This window comes from Strigops habroptila, chromosome 2 (genome assembly GCF_004027225.2).
Source record: "Strigops habroptila isolate Jane chromosome 2, bStrHab1.2.pri, whole genome shotgun sequence".
NCBI classification, from domain to species: Eukaryota; Metazoa; Chordata; class Aves; order Psittaciformes; family Psittacidae; genus Strigops; species Strigops habroptila.
This window is the reverse complement of record NC_044278.2, coordinates 12,448,290-12,469,899: the sequence shown is the minus strand read 5'-3', so window position 1 is coordinate 12,469,899 and position 21,610 is coordinate 12,448,290. Positions and strand designations below refer to the sequence as shown.

The 21,610-nt window shown below is 42.1% G+C and overlaps 1 protein-coding gene across 2 annotated transcripts in view; it reads right to left on the bottom strand.

Moving 5' to 3' along the window:
* Positions 1-21,610, bottom strand: part of GSK3B (glycogen synthase kinase 3 beta) — a 152,169-nt gene that overhangs the window by 30,909 nt on the left and 99,650 nt on the right. For both annotated transcript variants that reach the window (XM_030471669.1, XM_030471670.1), the window contains exons 7-8: positions 11,810-11,907; positions 886-981 (exon numbers count right to left, since the gene is read on the bottom strand). In XM_030471669.1, coding sequence (XP_030327529.1) covers positions 886-981; positions 11,810-11,907 — 194 coding nt within the window. The remainder of the gene's footprint in view (positions 1-885; positions 982-11,809; positions 11,908-21,610) is intronic.

The window sequence follows — 21,610 nt, the reverse complement described above, 5'->3', positions numbered from 1 at the left end:
GCAGAGCATTTCGTCCAAAAGAGTCTGACCTGGAACGTGTGCTCAACAAGGAATGCAAGCCTTCCACATACACACACTGCTTTCTTAGCAGAAGGAAACCTGAGTCTTTAAGATATGACAAGAATATACTGCTACTGTATCAGACATTTCTCAAGCAGCAAAGAGAAAATGTTAACTACTGCTTAAACCTCTATATTTAACTTATTCCACAGCCAAGAGGCTAATTAAATCATTAGTTTCAGTGTCCCAAGTCAAATATTCCTCATTCCTTGATATGTGGAAGATGGCTCAACTGTGTGGCAATGTATTTGTTTCAATACTCTTTAGTTTACTAAAAGTTTACTCTTTGATCATGGAAGTTATAATATTGTTTGCATATATTGCAATAGTGTCTCCTTGTGAAAGCTAGTTAGTCTTAAGAAAGCAAAACCAACCCCCTCAACAGCACCCCTATAGGAGTACAAATATAATAATATCTATGACACAACCATTTAAGAAAGTGACTGTCAGCCCTTGTCACATTATGTACCAGCATTATGAAAATGTCACACGTTATCACTGGAATATTCTCTCATTTGTAGGTGACTTTTGTGAATATCAATTTATAGCATGACAGGATTTAAATATATTGCAATCTGCTATAGACACATTGCTTAAAAATAACCCCTCAACACCTATAGGCAACCTCAAAAAACCCCAGACCAACAGATATTATAGTGCACTGCTTCAATACCTTCTTCTCCTTTTCAACATCAAAAGTTACCGGGTCCCCAGCTTAGTTAAAAGTGCCCAGTTTAAACTGAAAGCCAGCCACCAAGCCACCGAACTCCTTCAATTTTTACTTTCAGCCCACGTGTCTTTATTAGTCAGTTCATATAGACTCACCTTAGTCCATGGATGTGCCTTAATCTGAGGGAATTTGAATTCAGTATAGTTCGGATTCATTTCTCTAATTTGCTCCCTTGTAGGCGTTCCCAGAACCTAGACAGGAGAGAGGAAGAAAGGCAAATCATTTAGATATGCTTCATATTCATACGGTAATGAAGAGCTCAGTATAACCTATCATACATTGAGACAACTGAAGTCAATCTGTGTAACTAGTAAGTTAATACAGTGTTTAGAACAAAACAACAAAACTTTTGCAGAACTGGTGAAATTGGAAGGAGCCTCCCTCTCCTGGGAGCTTCTGATCCAACCCCCCTGCTCAAGCAGGGTCAGCTGGAGCCGGCGGCCCAAGACCATGTCCCATTAGGTTTTTAGCATCTCCACAGAAGGACACTTCACAACCTCTACGGGCAACCAAGCTCCACAACGTGCTTTGACCTCCCTCACAGGAAAAAGAGTGTTTTATAGCATTCAAATGAAGTTTCACTTGCTTTACTTCATGCCACTGCCTCTTGTCCAGTCAGCCAGCACCACTGAGAAGAGCTTGGCTGTTTCTTCTTCATTCCCTCCCACCAGGTATTTTATACACATCGATAAGACCCCAGGAGCCTTCTCTGCTTCAGTGCCAGCTCCTGCAACCTCTCCTATGACAGATGTTCCAGTCCCTTAATAATCTTTGCGGCCCTTGCTCCAACCTCAGTAGTCTATTGCTTGCAGTTCAGTTCATACTCCAAGCCTAGTGCCAAAAGGTTAATTATCTTCCATAGTCTTTCACGAAATTCAAGCACCTTTCTCAAACTTAGTGGTATTTCAATGGGGAAGAGAGTTCACTCTAATTAGACTGTTACAAAACAGTACTGACAAACACATTCTGGGACTGCAGCTCACTGCATATGGCTGGTTAAGGATCAGACCAGTAGCACAGACTGCATTGTACAAGTCATGAACCTCTGACGAGCTTAAAAGATCAGCCACTTACTGCTGAGGGGAGCCAGACAGGTTCTCCCCCCACCCCAAACTGTATGGTTTTGGTTGTGGTTCCCCACTCCAGTATTTCCATGTGGAAGATAAACTTGTTTAAACCTAACCTGGAAGCATCTAAAATGCATACCAGCCCTGGTCTACTTTCACAACGTTGTATTTCTCATTCCCAGAATCTGCACAATGTTATTTTTACATGCAAATGAGTAGTTGTATGAGAAGTAACACACAATCGCACATTTCTTTGTCAGGGTGGATAGATTTTGAAAGGATTTCGGAAATCCCTTCAGGGAATAAGCCAGACATATGGCAGTAGTGCTTTCTGTTCAGTTAGCACTAAGCATAAGAGAGCCATTGCCTTCTACCTATATATAAAAACTGCAAAACATGTTCAAGGAATCCTGTTGTTTTCTGCTTGCACCCAGTTACTGGATATCCTTTTGTTCTGCAGAGAGAAGTGAGGAGGGCTGCAGGCAGAGGAGCCACTCCTCTATGCTGAGCTCAGGTTCATCTTCCTATTGGAACCCTGTAGCCACGCTACTCTCACCCCGTGACAAATCCCTCACCATAGAGATTAGCATAATGTTACCACCTCATGAGACTGCACTGTCACCAGCAGGAAACGAATGATCTACAACATGACGTTAGCACTACCTTACTGCTTGATAAAGAAGTATTTGGTTACATATTCTGGTACCAAACATTTTCATTCTGTTAGAATAGTGGAGATTACACAAATGCACTCTGAAGACTCAGGTAAAGGGCGAAAAGAGCAAGTTAATTGCTGTTTAATTAATTTGTGCAACAGAGGAACTATCATCAGGTATTATGAAAGGAACTTGGCATCTATTATTTACAACACGAGCTGTACGACACAAACTAAAATACCTGCACGCAAAGTAGTCTTTTGAATAAACAGTAGCAGCAGAGGAAATAAACCCTGCAGCTTGTTAAGGCAGTTGCTTCTTGGATAACAGATTTAACTGGCTAACTGTACGAAATGAATGATCACGTAACTCTTACCTTCCCATTGCTAACCAGGAGTTAAGTCCCACCTACTCTCTCTAAAAGCCAAGGGTTAACTTCAGAGCTGACAAGAGTTTTCTGTGCATGTCTGAAAATGCTGCTTTTCTCAGGTGGTAGAAAAGGGGGTGTTTGCAGGGTTCTGTATATTTCGCTCAACTTCCAAAGGAAAAAGAGTTGACAGGAAAACATGCCCTTTCCCTGCTGGTTTTCTGCCTGGCACTGGCCACCCTGCTGCCAGCCGTGCCAGGAGGCTGCTACTCTCAAAGCTTTGATGACCACCAGCCTCAAAGTTTGCCAGTTGTAAAAGATGAGGAGATTTCACTCCTGCAAATACTATTTTCATCCTGGTTCAGGACAAAAGCCATTTTCAAAACCTTGGACGTATTTTTGATTAGTTAAATTAACTTCCTGAACCATTACGGATAACTTGTATTGGTCTCCCACCATTTCTAAGTTTTAGGCCTCCCTAGGATAAACAGGACTTTTTAAGAAGCATTTTTTACCTTCTTTACCCTCTTCCTCCTCCTCCAAAATTCCTTTAATAGCCAAAATTCAGCAAACTGGCTCAGTTGCCAAGGCTGCTCAGAACAGAAGCCTACGTGGTGCAAGTATCTGGATTTAAAGCCTGCCCATAGCACTAGAGAGAGCTCAGATTAGATAGGCAAGGGCAACTTCACGGAAGGACCCACGGACAATGTCTCTTCATACACCATTTCACTAAAAACACAGCTGTAACTCCAGATGATGGAAGGGAGCAACTCTTAAGCTCAAGCACAGGCTTCTAAGCAACAGTGCTGAAGGTCTCATGAATGCTTAGGAAAAAAGGTACTGAAGAGGGATCTTGCTAGCTGAAAGAAGGGATCGCCTGACCTTTCAGTTACATTGCAGTCTTTGACACACAAAGTAACTGTACAAAAGGAAAAGCGACTTATATTAGCCACTCGGTGTATTTACCTTATCCTCTGTGGTTTGTAAAGTCAGATTCTGCTTTCAATTTGTACTGAAGGCAGATTAGAGCAAAACCAAAAAACCAAAACCCATCAAAAACCAACCAAAAAGAACTCCCAAACAAAACAAAGCCAAGGAAAAAAAAAAACCAAGCCCCAGCCCCCAAAAAACCCACAAAAAAACCCCAACCCAAACCCAAACAAAAACCACAGAGTAAATGGGAATAGACAGGAAGAAGAATGGAAGTCTGTGTCTAATTCAAATCGCAATCCAAAAGAAAAATGTGGGATGAATCAACTGACAAGCTATAAAATTGTACCAGTACTTGACATATCTGGCAGGGATCCTGTAGTGGACCTTTCTTCAATGCACCAACACTGTCAGCTGCATGATTCTGAAATTGTACCTCACTTATTCACACTGAGTTTTCAGTATATTAGGAATACAAGTAACCTTGATGAGTAACAGCAATCATTTAAGCTATTGCAAAATTGGGCAAAACTCTCTTCTGAAAGAAAACCCTGTCTGTATGTGACTGCTCTTTCTGTTTGAAATGCAAAGGAGAAGCATAAATTTGCACATTTTGGGCAGAATTACTCCATGAAACAGCTGCTCTTGCTCTACTCTGAAAATACTATGGAGCTGATGTTCCTTGGAGAGAGGTTTCACAGTATCACAGAACTGTTGAAGTTGGAAGGGACCTCTGGAGGTTCATCTGGTCCAACCTCCCTGGACAAGCAGCGACAGCGAGAGCTGGTTGCCCAAGACCATGTCCAAGGACAGAGATTTCACAGCCTCACTGGTTGACAGGTTCCAGCGTTGGACCACCTTCACATTAAAAAAAAAGTCGTCTACTTGTGTTCACATTGAATTTCACATGTTTTAACTTGTGCCCATTGCCTCTTGCCCTGTCACAGGGTGCCAAAGCAAAGAGCCTGGCTCCCTCTTCTTTGCTCCTTCCCTTCAGGTATTTCTGTGCACTGATAAGATCCCTCTGATCTTGCAGAAGTCAGAGAGCTTTTAGGAAATGCAGAGTCCAACACTGAGGTCCATGCAGATTAGTACATGCTATTCTGCATCTTGGAGTCAGTCTTTTGAAAGGGGATATTGCCAAGGAAGAAGTTGGGTTGTTGCTTTATTTTTTTCTATTTAAGAGAGAACCAAAGCAGATCAAGTACTAGAATAATACAAATGTAGTTGTCTGATGGAATCCACCCTAGACTTTTGCATCCATGAAGGGGGTCTATGTGACATTAGAAGGGATTTTCCTGCAAATGAAGCCAACAGCTCAACTAGTTTTGCTCTTCCTTCCCAACTGTCAGAACCATCTCTTGAGTAAAAATAAAGAACCATTATCTACCACAACTAACTAGAGAATACACTTGCTGAGAAGACAGACGCTGCTCTGGTTCTTTTATGACAAAAACGCAACGGAAAAGGTTTCTGAAGTATTTTCTGGAAAGTTTTCCTTTGACTTACTTTCCTTACAGATTAATATCTGTAAATGGATGAAGCTCCCCAGATAGTTTTTATTCTAGGAACAGGTTCATGAAGAAAGGGTAATGATATGTGTATCAAGCAACTAAAGAAAAGCTACCAGCTCCAATAATGGCATCCTAACCAAAGAAGAAGCAGAGACCTATGAACCTGGAATAAACCCTGAATTTGATTACAAATAAAGATCTTCATTTTATGTTCTTCCAAGCAAATTTTCATAGGAGAAAGAGATGGATGATATTCAGCTCCAAAAGACACCTTAGTACGAAAAGATACCCCAGTACCAAAGATAGTTGCTGTCCACACCTGGTTTCACTGTGCAAAACTGCACCGAGTTATTTATGACCATACCCACACCACTGGGCAACACCAGAGGAAGGGGCAACTGCAATGGTCTCAATGAGCCCCACTGGAATAAAAGCCCTTTCTGACAAACCATCATTACTGCTAAACCTTTGCCAAAATGTAAAGACCAGTCAAAAGCACAGGGACACCAAGGGTTCAGAAGCTCCAGTTGGTAATGACTGAACTAGAGAGACGGGAAAGTGGTTATTTAAATCAGAAACCTCTAGAAAGCCATGGTTACGGTGGTACAGTGATCTTCCCTGGGAAAACAGCACAAGTTTATGAGGAATCGTGCTCCAGGAAGCCTGGTGTGCGTGGCTTACCAGATGGCATAATTAATACTTCCACAAACATGTCTGCACCTCTTCAGAAAGTTGGGAGAGGTGTGCCAAATAGTTATTGAAAAAATTCACAGTGTAGACATCTCAAGCAGTAAACACGGGTCAACTTTCAAAGTAATACGTCAAGAGGACTGCCGTAGAAAACAAACTTACCCATTTTATATACACTTTCTCTCAAAACACTCTCTTGTCAAACCAAATGAAAGCCAACTAAATATAGAGATTTCTTCTATTCACAAACACGAGAGCAGCTATACATCAGGAACAGGAAGAAACCCATTGTCACTGCTGACATGACTGTAATTGCTCATCAACGTTTTTACACTGCCTGCCTGCAAGCACTGGAAGTGACGAATTACTTGGAAGTACAGGAACAGCCAAGTTGTGATGTGGGGGGACATCAGGGAATTAAAATGCCAGGGGTCTTCCTTAGGGGCGAGGAGAGAGGATGCATGTGAAAGCCTGCTGAGACAGGTCCACATCCAATAAAATGAAAGATGTTCTCCTACTGCTTATTCTCCCGGAAGAGACAGCTCCTCTCTCCCCATTAACTACTGTGACTGAATTTATTTTATTTCAAAAACTGAGCCCAAAATAGTACCTTGACATTTGAGCATGAGCCATATATTATAATTGCAGTTTATACTTGGCATCTGGCTCAGTAAAACTGTCAGAGACCAAAAAGTTACACATGGATAAGATTCCTGATACTATTGAGTTTGTCTTTTAATACTTTTTTTCCTCCCTTCCCCCCCAACCCAGAGAACTATGGGAGAAGATTTTATTTCTCCTAAATGACCATGAAATGCCAGTTTTGGTGCAAGGAATAATCACTCAAGTCAAGGAGGAACCAAAAAACCACAAGGCAGACACCCCCCAAATCCTTTCCTCTCATTTTCACAAGTCAGTTGATGCATCTCATACAGCATATGGAAAAAATATTTCTGGTAAAGACAACACAAGGCAGATTGGCAGTTCCTGTCCTCCCCATGTCCCAGGGCTGCTCAGACAATTATTGCTGCTTCCTTCTTCTGACAGATGATCCTTTATTTATTTTCCATTTTGAGGGGAGGAGGGGAAAGATACTAAACAGAACCTTTCAGAAGATAGTAATTATCGTGGAAACAAACCCATTATGCTTTCGAGATTCCCTTTTTGCAAAGGGAATAAGAAAGTAACCACTGCCTACAGGAACTGTGGTTTAAGATGCTTTAGTTTGGCGGAGGGGGGGATATCCCAGCCAGATTTTCTTTGATAGTTTCAGGGTGCTGTAGAGCTGAGGGGGGCAGGAATGCCCCCAAGCTTTCCCAGGGGGCATGGCAGGCGTGCAGACACCCCTGCTGCACTGCAAGCTGTGTGCACAAGGTGGGAGATTTATGAAGGAGTCTGCCCTGACCGCCTCTCAAAAAACCCCTCTCGTGCTTGAAGAGATCCTTCTTTCCAGCTGCATTCAGCTCAACTGAGCACATTTCTGAAGGGGATGTCATGCAAAAGCCAGTAGGGGCATGAATTTTAATGAATGTATTGGGTTACCCACTTGAGATATTCCCAGCAGTGGGATAACCTAACATTGGAATAGCTAGCAAGAGCTAAAAATAAGAAGGAAGAGTCACCATTCGAGATCAAACTTCAGAAAAAGCACAGCACATGATTTCCCTCCTGTAATAGCTTAAGTATTCAAGAAGAATGCGCTTGGGTTAAATTATTTCTTCAGATGGAACTCCAAGACAGTATTTCCCCGTATCGAGTATCACTGTGTCAGGGTAAGTGGTCAAAGATCAATCTCTCCCAGCCAGACTGAGAACATCTGGAAAGGCTGTCTTTAAAGAAGAACAAACAAGAGAAAAAGAAGCTAAGAAGGGGACTGTCTCTTGATTCATATGAACGTGATGCTGTGGTTCTAGAGGGGCACAGTTTTTCAGAGCAGTTTGCAAATATGCCATAGGCCTGGAGAAGCTCCGGGTACAACCAGATGGAGAAGATCTTGCAAGACCATTTGAAATGAAACTACATGAAGACTGCTGAAAGTGATTCAAAATCTGACAAAAGCCAAAAATGCTTCTGACGCTGCAAGGGACTGTGGATGTTGGGCATGCAGTCTGCAGGAAGGACAAGCCATACCAAATGACACAGACCAAGAATTCTGTCTTCATAAAACACAGCTACCGAGGGGATGTCACCAAGACCTGCACGAGGAGGAAGGACTAGTTTAATGTGATGGCATTTGGAAGTTCTTCTCCAGCCTAACGCAAAAACTCCATACCCAGGTGTAACATCCAAGTGCTGTGTTGTGAAATGAATCCTGAATAATCAAAGCTGAGTAAGCAACTGAAGAGACAACTGGAATATTTATGTTGGCTCAAGTTCTATGAGAGTGACTGTGACTCAGTCATCCTGAATTGACAGGAAGCGAGAGAAAAGTTTCTAAGCTGACCTCTCTTGCAGTGGAATTAAGTAAATTTAAGGGATGAAAATCATGTTTCCAAATGTGTGGATAAATATTTTACTACAGCCCTTCTGGGGAGTTTACTGCATTTTCTCTGCCCTTCAGTTTCAGACAGTTCCAAGGAAAGCATCTGAAAAGCATGACTCCAAAATAGTCAAACAGCAGCTCGCAGGTTCCAACCTGCAACCTTCAACCAATGAACAAAGTTCACTGCTGTTCTACAACTCTCAGATCAAACAGCTCTGCTCCTCCTACAGCCAGCTTGCATTAAAATAAGTCTGTGTAACATTAAAAGCTTTAAATAGTAGTATTCTATGGCAGCAAATGGAAGAGGTGGTCACCATCTGTAAAAACATTTTTTTAAATGAATCCTAAATGAAATTTTATACAACCTCATGTTTTACGTTGTGCCCAGGACTTCACATTTCTGGCAATTCTTATGCTGCAGAATTGCATATGTCTTCAGATGTACTGAGGCTACAAAAGCCAAAACTTCGTCTTCAGTTTTCTTGTAGGCCCCCTTTAGGTACTAGAAGCATGCTATTAGGTCTTCCTGGAGCCTTGTCTTCTCCAGGCTGACCCAGCCCAGCTCTCTCAGCCTGGCTCCAGAGCAGAGCTGCTCCAGCCCTCGCAGCATCTCCGTGGCCTCCTCTGGACTCACTCCAACAGCTTCACGTCCCTCTTGTGTTGTTGCCCCAGAGCTGGATGTAGGAGTGCAGGGGGGGGGTCTCCCCAGAGCGCAGCAGAGGGGGACAATCCCCTCCTCGACCTGCTGCTCACGCTTCTTTTGATGCAGCCCAGCACACGGGTGGTTTCTGGGCTCAAGCACACACTGAAGCGGCTCATGTTAAGCTTCTCATCAACCAACACCCCCAAGTCCTTCTCTGCAGGGCTGCTCTGAATCTCTTCTCTGCAGGGCTGCTCTGAATCTCTTCTCTGCCCAACCTGTAGCTGTGCCTGGGATTGCCCCAACCCAGGTGTAAGACCTTGCACTTGGCTTGGTTGAACTTCATAAGGTTGGCATTGGCCACCTCTCGAGTGTGTCCAGGCCCTTCTGGATGGCATCCCTTCCCTCCAGCGTATCAACCAAACCACACAGCTCAGTGTCATCACAAACCTGATGAGGGTGCATCAATCCCACTGTCCATGTCACCGACAAAGATGCTGAACAAGATCGGTCCCAATTCTGACCCCTGAGGAACAGCACTCGTCACTGATCTCCACTTGGATATCAAGCCATTGATCACAACTCTGTGTGTGGCCATCCAGCCAATTCTTTACCCACCAGGTGGTCCATCCATCAAATCCATGCGCCTCCAGTTCAGAGACAAGGATGTTGTGCAGGACACTGTCAAATGCCTTGAACAAGTCCAGGTAGATGACGTCAGTTGCTCTTCCCTTATCCACCAACACTATGACCCCATCAGAGAAGAACATCCAACTGATAACAGCTTCTAGCAAACTTTGAACCCAACCACAGTCTTTGCTTGGCAAGCACGTCAATAATGAGAGGACATCTAGTTCCTGATAATTTTACTTCCACATTGTGGAAATCAAAGCAGTGGTATGGCAGAGCGCTATGGTTTTGCTGGTAAGTCCTCTCTACTCTCACATTTCTGATCAAGCCACAGAAGGACCTACAGAAATGTCACCATTATACAAACAGTTGTAATTACAAAAAACTTAATGGATCTAATTCCTCAAGATTGCAGAGATTAATAAAGAAGCAAAACAGGACTTTTTGAATATGTTGGAAGACAAACACCACAGATTATTGCACGAACTCCTGAGGAACTCTGGCCACCTCTGAAGTGTTCACAGGGACCACCTCATATCTTGCAAAAGCAGCGTAGCAGAAAGCAGTGCACTGCTCCAAGACACTTCTCAAAAGGGTAAAAATGGCACTTATGCCATCATCAACCCTACTTCTGAGAGCAGCTCTAGTTTTCCACTAATATTTCCTATGTAAACTGACCCAACTTGGATATGCTGAGCATACGCTGGACAGAAAGGCAGTAATAAGAAATCAAGAAATTCACAGAAGTAGATGCAAGACATGGAACCTCTGGAGGAAAGGTGTTGACTGGAGGATTTCCAGCGGGACAGACAGAAACCCTGTTTCTGTTAAAAAAGCTAGGTGTCAAAGGGTAGAGGATACACGGCAAGAGACTAGAAAGGTCAGAGCACACCCCACTGAGAACACAGAGCAGGCCACAGAAACCTCACCAGCCCATACCCTCTGTGCAGGAGGAATGACCATTTGGTTGGTGTCACACACTGTGAGGACAGCTACAAAGACACCAGCAGCTCTTCTAGTAACACAGACAGAAGTAGGAAGTTCTACTCTTCCACTCACATTTTGGTTTTGAGAGGGTTTTCCATGCATGCCACAGAGACACATGCATCAAGATAGCATTTAAGTGGCAAAACCAAGAAGGAAATTCTCTTAATACAGTCCCCTTGTGGTGATGAAATCGATAAAGCCAAACAGCACGTGCACACATCTTACCCCAATACTCCCATCTTACTAAGTGCATAGTATGGATTCAGAGGAAAACCATACTGTGTTCTCTAGAAATCTTTTCTCCTTCATTGTAGAAGATGAAGGAGGTGGCAGAGACCAGGGTGCTGCAAAGTCAGGAACCAATCTTTTAAGCTATGAATTAGTCTTCCCTGCCTCTAATTTGAGAATCACAGAATATTCACAGCTCACCAAATGAAACAATCAAGATGTGTTCAGACATAAGTGATATACAAACGTTACGTATTCTGAAACATTAGGTCTTTTTCACTTGAAAAACAAGACTCTTCAGGTGGAAGATCCCTTTGCCCTAAATTTCCTGATTCTCCATCTGCAAAAAGGAGTGCCCTGTCTCACCTTTCACCTCCAAGAGCTGGAAGGAAGGAAGGAAGAGAAGAGAAGAAGGCTATATACCTGGCACAAGGAGATTTAATAACACTGTTTTCAAAGCCAAGTACCAACTGCATGCAACAAAGGAAAAAGAGCCAGATTCTTAAAGAATTAAAATCACACATTAATAAGTATTGGCTCAGTATGCAAGCACTATTTCCAAGCACACTGGAAGTGCAATCCTTTAAGAGAATAAAAAACCCCTATATAGTTAAAAGACGATACATCATTATCATGACTGCAAGAAGTGCAAACAAAGATTGTCAAGTTCTCAAAAAAAGCATGAGAAGTGTTCTCAAACATGGTTTACGTACAGCACCCTGTACAATGGTGACAGAATAAGTATGTTGACAAGTTTATAACAATGCATGCTTTCATGCTGATTCCCAAGGAATAAATGCAGTCAAAACAACACTTAAAATTCCATACCTTGATTATTTCCACCAACTGATCCACACCACTGTCACCTGGAAAGATTGGTTGTCCTAGTAACAGTTCAGCCAATACACAGCCTGCTGACCACACATCTAAAAAAGGGAAAGCAGAGGGAAGGGAAAGGTATCAGTAAAAGGTACATATTAGGCAATTTATACAAACCCCAGCAATTTTAAGCTACTTACTTCATTCTTTGCCATGTTTAATAGAGTATTTAACACAGCAAAAAATAAAAAAACATTCCTCTCCTAAATGCTAATCTACAATACAGATACCTAGCATAAAGCAACGGTAAGCAGCCTTAGAAATCAAATCATGAGACAAAGAGAACTGGGAAAGAATGTTAAGTGCCACAATGTATTGACATTAAAACTTACACATGTAGGGAAAAGACCTGAGAACATTTGCCATCTGAAAATTAGGAATCTTCCCAAACCCTGTGTTGTTTTTAGATCACTGCTCAGACAATGGCTGATGTTTTTACTGTTTCTGACTGCTGAATAGACTCAATTTTTTATCCATACACTGAAAGCATGTCTACAACCAGCAGATGAACTAGTGCCGCAAGTATCACTTGTATCCTGCAGTACATGATCTGGGAGACAGTCTCTGTAACTCAGCCACACTAAGACCTAATCTTTATGCTAATTCCATTTGCAGGGTTGGCTGGACAGCAGAAGTGCAAGTCTAGATCAGGTCAACAGCATCCACAAAAGAAGCCATCAACTAATGTTCATACGTACATCAAAAGCCACAAATAGTCATTAGCAGCTAGTCCTCTACATGAAGAAAATTTGCATTAACAATTACAGATATATCTTATATAAAAATAAGACCATTACATATTACAACAGCAACTTTAGAATGTATCTAAATGCACTACAGAATACAGCATCTTATTTTTGAAACACAGTTCATTTGAATGAAAAATCTAATGAAGCAAATGCAGTAAACGCTGCATAGCAGATGTTTGTGAGAATGTGCTGGAACTGCACACTAAATACTGATTTTTAAGCTGCTCAATACTGCAAAAGTATTGCCCCTAGATGCAGAGATAACTGCTTCTCCAAAACCAGGTTGACTATTATGCTTTCTAAAGAGTCATCATTTGTTCAATATACATCTGAAGCCTTACACTAAAATCCAACCTCAAACAAGCCATCAGTTTAATGGAAGATTTGTAAAGATACTGTAATGCCCCTAAAGAGAAAAGAACAAAACCAGTCCCCCTCCACCCATCTTTCTCTGATTCCATTTGGAATCCTTGCCTACTTTTATGAGCTAACCTTCCCCCACAAGACAACAGTAGCATCACCACTCAAAACCCAGAGAATTTACGTCCTGAGGCCTGTTCCAGCCTGAGATAACTCACACTATGACAGAGATCCTTATTCCCCTACTGTATTTAAACTATGCCACTGGGAAGCAGGATATACATAACACTGTCAGTTACGGTTAAAGGCCTGTGTAAGGAAAATGTCTCTGACAGTTCTCTAAACAGTCTATTATCACTTTGTCATAACCACTAGAGACTGAAGCAAATAATAACAACAACAATAATTATGATTATTGTAATATTAATACTACACCACCAAACTTTCAGGATATCAAGACTGATAACAAAATAATCTGTTAATACAGACTTTTCCTTCCCCCATTTCTAAGTGAAAGAGAGAGGGACTATGCAAAAATACCTTCCCCTTTTCTCAAGAAAGATATGGTTCAATTGGAACATAGAGTGGACAAAAAGCACTGCTCATAACTGCAGCTTACTTTCTTAAGGCTACTAATGCCTTAGTACAAACATCGCATAAGGGTTTATCCTAAAACGACCTACAATACAAACAGCAGTCAGAAATAATGCAAAGTTTGAGTCTTGAATATCAAAAAACCAAACAGACCAGATTACGCTTTTTGATCTTTTAGACATATTTAATAAAAGCTGATATGGTCACTGATGTGATCTCTTTCAGACAACAAAAGAACATTTAATTGCATCCGACTGCTAAACGTTTCTCCCTGACAGCTCCTGCTGTTGGAGCAACACAAACATGAAGCAAAGAATCACTTTTTATGTCATCCCATGCACACTGGGTTTATAGGAAATTACACAACAGTTCAACAGGCAGCACAGATTTCTTCAGAAGTATTGAAGAAACAGATTAAATGTACTAAGCAGTCAGAGTACTGTAACTCAGAAGTCCATTTAAAGGCACCTTAAAGGGATTGGAAAGAGCGAAGTCCTTTACACTGAGTATACAAATCAAATGGTACCCCAAAGCTATAATGATTATTTACAACTTCAATCCTTATTTTGCACTGAAAAAGAAACAATATATGGGAAGGAAAGTATTTGTCAGCACATACTCTCAGTGTCAGCCCTGGGTTAGTGTAAGTCAGCATTCACAACTCACTCCCTCTACAAATGTTGAAACTATGCTAGCATGAGTTTTTTTAAATTAGACTGTGGCTTTTTAAAACTGTTTTAAATGACCTTCTGGTCTGGCTGCTCCATGAAGTTGGCTTTCTGCTGGCTTATCCGTTCCCAGGCTCCCTAAATGTCTTTGCACTCCCCCAGTCAATTTCAGCCAAATCTGAAAGGCCGAAGACTCAAATCCGTTACTGAAGTTTTGTAAAAACAGCAGGGAGAGCGTGCATCAGTGCTGCTGCTGAGGAGAGGAGGGCTCATCCCTGTGCGATGTGCCAGGCTTGCCCCCACCCTGCCAAACTGCAGCGGCCAACAAGCTGAAGGATGTGCATGTCCTCGCTCAAGCAGGAAGGCCAAGCAGAAACAGCAAAAGGTACATGAGACAGCTGAGGGCATCACAGTAGGACAGTGGAGTAAAAGAAAGAATGCTGGTCATGAGGGAAGAGGCAGGGATGTCTGAGGAATACTTGCTGCATTTGCGATGGGTTTAATCCATCAAATTTACAACTCATCCACTGGAAACCTATGTAGTTTTACCTTGTGCAGTGACACTTTCCAAACTGGGTAACCTAACTCCTTATTAAAAGTCTACTTAATTTTCCTTGCTAATACTTTAAACACACACTGAAATAAGCTACAGGCATTCCACAACTCCCAACTTTTTTCCCAGGAGTGTAATTTCACCAACTTCCAAATTAGGACTTGGACAATGTTCCCTGGGCAAGGAAGTGAACAAACCCCTGAAGCATCCTCAACAAACGCCAGAGAGCAGAGGCTAACTGCAGCAGCTCCAAGCAGGGATAGCAACAAAACACCATTTGCATAGGTGTTTCTACAGCTCTGGTGAGCTATGTAAAATAAGGAAGAAACTGGGAAATTTCAGCTCTGCTGAAACTTGATGGAATTTATGCCATTGGCTTTAAAAGGACTAAAATTTGGCTACAGAATGGTAACATTTTTCTCAAGCTTGACATAAACAATGTACTACGTTCTGTATTTAAAGACACATTACTTAAGTGATAAGGTAGTTCATATCAGTTTTTGATAGCTCCTTCCCAGATCCTTTTCTGCCTTAGCACAGTCACAGCTAAAACTATTACAGGTTAATAATCTTTCAGAGCAAGCTTGTGGTGCAACTACCTACTCCCATGGTTCTGAACTATTTCTTTTTAATATGCGCAATTTAATTAAGGCACAATATGACTATCATTCACGTGCTTTAAACTAGTTTTAAACAAGGTAAGAGAGAACCTTAAACATTGATTTGTTGATTGAAAACAAATCAACAAATCATTCTTATGCCAAACTAGTTGGAACAATGTGAAATTTTAGGACAAAATGCTGAAAACTATTAATTTTAAGTAGAAGAAAGTAGGCAAGGCTACTTCATCCATACCTTCGGTGAGATATAGTCTAAACAATATGGACAGTAAATGCAACTGCCAGCCAAAAGCAACCTTCAAATAAGCTTACTGCAGATAGCTGTCACACACTGTAGTAGCAGCTAATGGCATCTCTTTTGTAGACTGAAGAACACTTAGAGAAATACCATTATGATGTGGCCTGTCTGCACTAATTTAAGCACACAAATTCATGTGGCCTGTTACACTATAAAACTTAAGTTTCTATTACTTTCTTGATTGTCACAGTTGTGAGGTGGACATTAACTTGTCTAATAATATAATCTGTACAATGCCCTGGTTTTCGAATGCCATTCCAGCATTACAGAAGGTAAAAAAAAAAGGCAATTTCTCTTTAGTTCAGGAAGAGGCATCCAGCAGGACAACCTGCAAAATACACTCCTTAGCTTTAATTCTACAAGTGGCAATGGCCATTTCCAGTCGTCTGGGACAGAATACCCTATCTGCCAGTTTCATTTTTGTGATCTCAGACTCTGCCTTTCCAAGCTGAGAAGCTGGCCCTCTTCATCATGGCATGAGCGCCATTCATTGTATTACATTCCAGCTCCTCTAACTTGTTATCTGGAGAAGGACAGAAGCATGGAAAGAAAAAGGAAGGAAAGAAGGGAGGGAAGAAAGTTGAGCCTGCTCTCATCTCTTTCTTTAGTACAAATTATAACCTTTCCTTTATCTGACACTTTATTGGGCACATTTACCTATGTTTTTTTCCCCTCACCTATTTATCTCTGTCTCACTATTCCTTGGTCTTGATAGAATTCCTCCATTTTGGAGGTAACTCTGGAAACTGCAGACACAAACTAGCAGGGAAGAAACCAGGAGTTCGAAAAGCAGCCCCAGGAGGTTGCCAAATGCCAAAGCCCAAAGTGCTCCTTACTGCTGCTTGTTTGGAACACTTTGGGGTGTCAGAACAAGAACAGAGCTCTGGATTATGGGCATGCATACTACATCGGTGCAAGTTCTGCATATTGAGCAACCACAGATTATGGAGACAGAATTAGGCTGAAACCTGAAAATGCTTGGAAAGCCATGCTTGTTCCAGTGTTTGGAACAAAAGCTATACACATGTGTCTCTATTCTGCAATGAAGAGATGAAACTACAAGGACAAGTGACAGAATAGTTCAGTAAATTAACACACATGCTTATTTTTAGCACTGGAAGTTGCCATCCAAGACAGAGACAAACCCTTTTCACTGTTTGGCGACAGGTTTTGAACACGCCTTGTGATGGTTCTTCCCCAAGAAACTCTGAGACAGCCCAAGTACACACGCCTCCAGAGGAGCTTCTGCTCCAGACTGCTGAGATGAAATAATCCCTCCCTACATCTCAGTGCTCGCTACGAAAGTGAATGAATAACTTCATGATACCTATTTTTGGACACCCCAAGAAAAGCCAGCAATACATCCACGCAGATCAATCTTTCCCTGCCAGTGGCTATAAATGTTCTCTCTGGAACTCTCTCAACTCCCGCCAGCACAGGGACAGAGAAACACACAGAGACCAGCAGACTTTTGTTAGCCAGAAGCAGTGCCACGTTCTAGTGAGCCCTCCCTTGCCCCATCACTAACCCAGGAAAAAAATGCACGTTATGGATGTAAAGCTTAAACTGTGCAGCTTCTTTTTATACAAAAAGATCACATAGCAACAGAAACATCTGCACCCACCCCTGCTCCAGCGCCTATGTTTGTCCCAGAACATTGCAGGGGAATGTGGGCAGCTATCCCATAGTTTTTCAGCAGGCAGCAGCACCCATATGACCAGTGCAGCCAGCAGCATGCTAGCAGCGTACTCTGGGATGGCATAACACACACACAGACCTACAAGGAAGAAGCTCCAGCCAAAATGCTGTCAAGGGATAGCCGAAGGGCTTGGTTTGCAAAAAAAAACCCCTCCTGCAAATGAGCTGCTGGAACAAAACTGCGTGCCATGCCCAGCAAGCCTGAGGGACACACAGACACTTGCAGAATTCATAGTGAAACGTGAATGAAGGCCCAAACTGCACAAGCTACGAAGGCACCCAACTGACATGAATGCTTATGCCTAACCACTGAAAATATCATAGAATCGGAGTGGTTTGGGTTGGAAGGGGCCTTAAAGCTCATCCAGTCCCAACCCCCTGCCATAGGCAGGGACACCTTCCACTAGAGCAGGTTGCTCCAAGCCCCTGTGTCCAGCCTGGCCTTGAACACTGCCAGGGATGGGGCAGCCACAGCTTCTCTGGGCACCCTGTGCCAGCGCCTCAGCACCTTCACAGGGAAGAACTTCTTCCTTATATCTAACCTGAACTTCCCCTGTTTCAGTTTGAACCCATCACTCCTTGTCTTATCGCCACAGTCCCTGATGAAGAGTCCCTCTCCAGCATTCCTGCAGCCCCCTTCACACACTGGAAGCTGCTCTGAGGTCTCCACGCAGCTTCTCTTCTCCAGGCTGAACAGCCCCAACTTTCTCAGCCTGTCTTCATACAGGAGGTGCTCCAGCCCCTGATCATCCTCGTGGCCTCCTCCAGACTTGCTCCAACAGCTCCATGTCCTTCTTATGTGGAGGACACCAGAAGTGCACACAGTGCTGCAGGTGGGGTCTCACAAGAGCAGAGCAGGATCACCTCCCTTGACCTGCTGCTCACGCTCTGGGGGTGCAGCCCAGCACATGGGTGGTTTCTGGGCCAAGCACACGCTGAAGTGGTTCATGTTCAGTTTCTCGTCAACCAACACCCCCAAATCCTTCTCTGCAGGGCTGCTCTGAATCTCTTCTTAAATCCCTGAAGTCGGAAGGCAGGTAGACAACAGAGCTGCTATGGGCCTGGGTTTGTAGCTATTTGGCAACGGGGATTATTTAAGAACTTGAATAGGTCATTTCCCAGATCACTATTTTAACGATAGTCCCAGGTCTGCCGGATGGCACACACAGAGGCATCAACTGCAGTAAATGTGTTTTGATGCTGCTTTTACTATGGTGTACATTTAAATGCTGCACCACTGCAGTACTTGACAGAAAGTGCAATAAACACTACCCTGGCTCTGAGTTATTTTTAAATGGACCTTTTGGGTTAAATTTAAGTCATGCACTTTCATGAAATCATCAAGATCCTGAAAGTTAAATGCCAGTTGACAGTTCTCTTGTGACATCCAGGATGAAAAAACACATCCTGGAACCAACTTTAGTTTCTGCTAATTGAAGAGCAAGTTATGTTGCAAGGACAAATTCAGGTGCTAAAAGACAACCTAGATGAAGCCAGACAGCCTAATGCAAGTCCTGATTACAGTGCTAAACAAGATGACTAACTACTGAAAGGGTCATGATGCAAGCTGGCTGTACCGTCAGTCTTGGGCCACCACAGTGTCACTGCCTAGGCTTAAAAAGCACTTCTTGCTCAGAAACACTTCCAATAATTACTATATTGCAGTGTGTTATTAATCATAAGCCCCACAGTAATGTTAGCAGACAACAAAAACATTATGAAAACAGTGGATGCCTTGCAGATAATGTACACAAAGTTCTATGTAGAACACTTTTTGGCATCGTATTCTTCACTTATTTTTCATGTAGTTTTAAGACAGTATATTTAAACAAAGGAGTGAAGATCCCTACCTTACATGTAAGCTCAGTTTTTATTACCACACACAAGTGGATTCTTATATAGAGAAAGAGACTCAATAGCAGGAAAGGGCTGTTGTATTAACAATTCAGAAGAAAACAAGAACTAGAAAACACAAGCATGTCCATATTTTCAAGAAAGGAGACTAAAGAGTTTCGCAGTTCCCTATACTTTGAGCTATGGATAAAGTACTGATAACTAAATGCTCCTTTCTCTCCCTCTCTTGTAAAAAACCTATCAGTGCTTGTTGGTTGGTGTAGAAATAATGCTGGTTGAGTTTGCATGAGCAATCCTATGTGAAACAGGGAAGAGTTCTCACTAAGTGCTATTGCTGCCTACTTAACAAGAATGAAGGAATATCCTGATATTTACCACCACTGGAAAGAGCAGCATCACAAAACTAAACCCCTAGAATCTCCAGCATATTGCAGAAGACTGGAAAACTGCAAAGCTTGTAATAACATTTTCTTACTTCTCAGCTCCCAAATGCAAAGATTCTGTTGAGAAGGAAGAGGAAGGAGAAAAGGATACGAAGGAAGGAGTACTTGCTGAATCTCATTTTCAAGCTATTCTGTGCAAATTCTAGGCTTGAGTGGGGGAATCAGGGTTTTTTTTTGGGAGGGAACACAATGAAGTCTGAGCATGGACTGAAAGTCATGATGTTCTTGGCAAATGGAAAATGGACTCCTCACTTCAGAATCCTATTTTTATTACAGCTGTTTCAGAGACCAGCAGATAAGAAAAAAAACAAACAACTGAAAGAGCAAAACTGAAACAACAAAAAAACAACAGCTGAAAGAGCAACTTTAAAAAAGCTTTGCAAAAAAGTGCAGGATTAAAGTCATTATGCCTTTGGAGTGAGAGCAATTTACAGGCTTATCTACAGAGCAGTTGCTTGTGCTCACCTAAAGCACTCTTTTATGCAGTTATCCTCAGGAACAAGTTGTCTCAGTGCATTCTGATAATGCAGCTGAGCCAATCTATTCGCTTTCAGCTGGCAAAACGATGTCAACCAGGATCAGCCGCCTTCCTCTCACTTTGCTTTTACCTGGGCTCTGCTGCTTATCGGATGACACAGTAATGCTGATTCAACTCACTCCTGTAGCAGAACATTAACCTAACCAAACATCTCTTGTCAGCTGAAGTTGAATTGGTGTATTAAACAGTAAACTGGAAGAGCTAGGGTATCCAGAGGGAAGAAAGAGTAGGGCTGGGGCTGTCACTTTTGGCAGCAGCCAACCATTAAATAAGTTCTGCCCTTTTATCTTCATTGTGCCATTACTTTTCCCAGACTTCTTAAGGTTCTGCCTCCTTTTTCCTACCAGGGAGACACACAAGTGTTACTACAATACATACTGAAGAATAACTAATGGAAAAAAGCCACTAGCAAGAGAAGGTAAGTCTTCAGGAACACTTCTTGTTTTCGAAGAACTGGAGTTGGTATGAGCCAGCCAGCCTCTAACACTAGTTAGAATAGACAAACTCTAAGCATACTTTAACTGGTTATAAACAATATTCTGCCAAGATTTAATCATGATCTTCAAATCCTTTTGAACATATTAAACCTTGCCTAAGTGACTCAGGTCCATAAGCAAGGCAAAAGCTTAGCACAATACTGGGGAACTTGAGAGCCAAACCTTGTCTCTTTAGCCCTAGCACTCAGAAGGAGCCTGGGGAATATCTTGACTAAACACCTGAGAAGTTACTCACAGCCACCCAACACACTGCTGCTAAGTTTTATGATTCATTTTGCAATTCAGTTTTAGGACTCCACTGTAAGAAAACCTGGCTGCTCCCTGTCCTCTGCCAAAACCTCCAGCTTCCCTAGTTACTTCCATGACACAGCTATGTGCCAGGTATTAGAAAGTAGTCTTCTTTGTGTTCAACATTAACAACTAAAGGACAGTAGAAGTTCACGGAGTAAGTCGAATCAGAAAGACTGCTGCACACAATACATTTAAGCTGTCAAGATCGTTTAAAGCCAATCATAAGGCCACATTTCCCCCCACCCCCTCTGCCACTAACAACTCTTTGCTAAAACCCAAGTAAGTAACATCACAGAATTATATGTGTCTAAATAACAGCATATCAAGAGGCATTAGCTGGTATTTCTATAGTAATTCTTTACAGTTATTTTAAGTCATTGAAGTGCTTTTCTGGCTTGAGATCTCATAGGGTTATGAGATCTCTCCACTTCTAAACTACATGGCAGAATTACCTGGATTTTTTCTTTCTTGTTTGAAATCAGATTTCTCTTAAATACATTAAAAAAGCCCCTTTCCTAATGTAACTGACATGGAAATCTAAAAAGGCATAGAAATCACAGCAGCTGTCTACAAAATGTACTTCATTA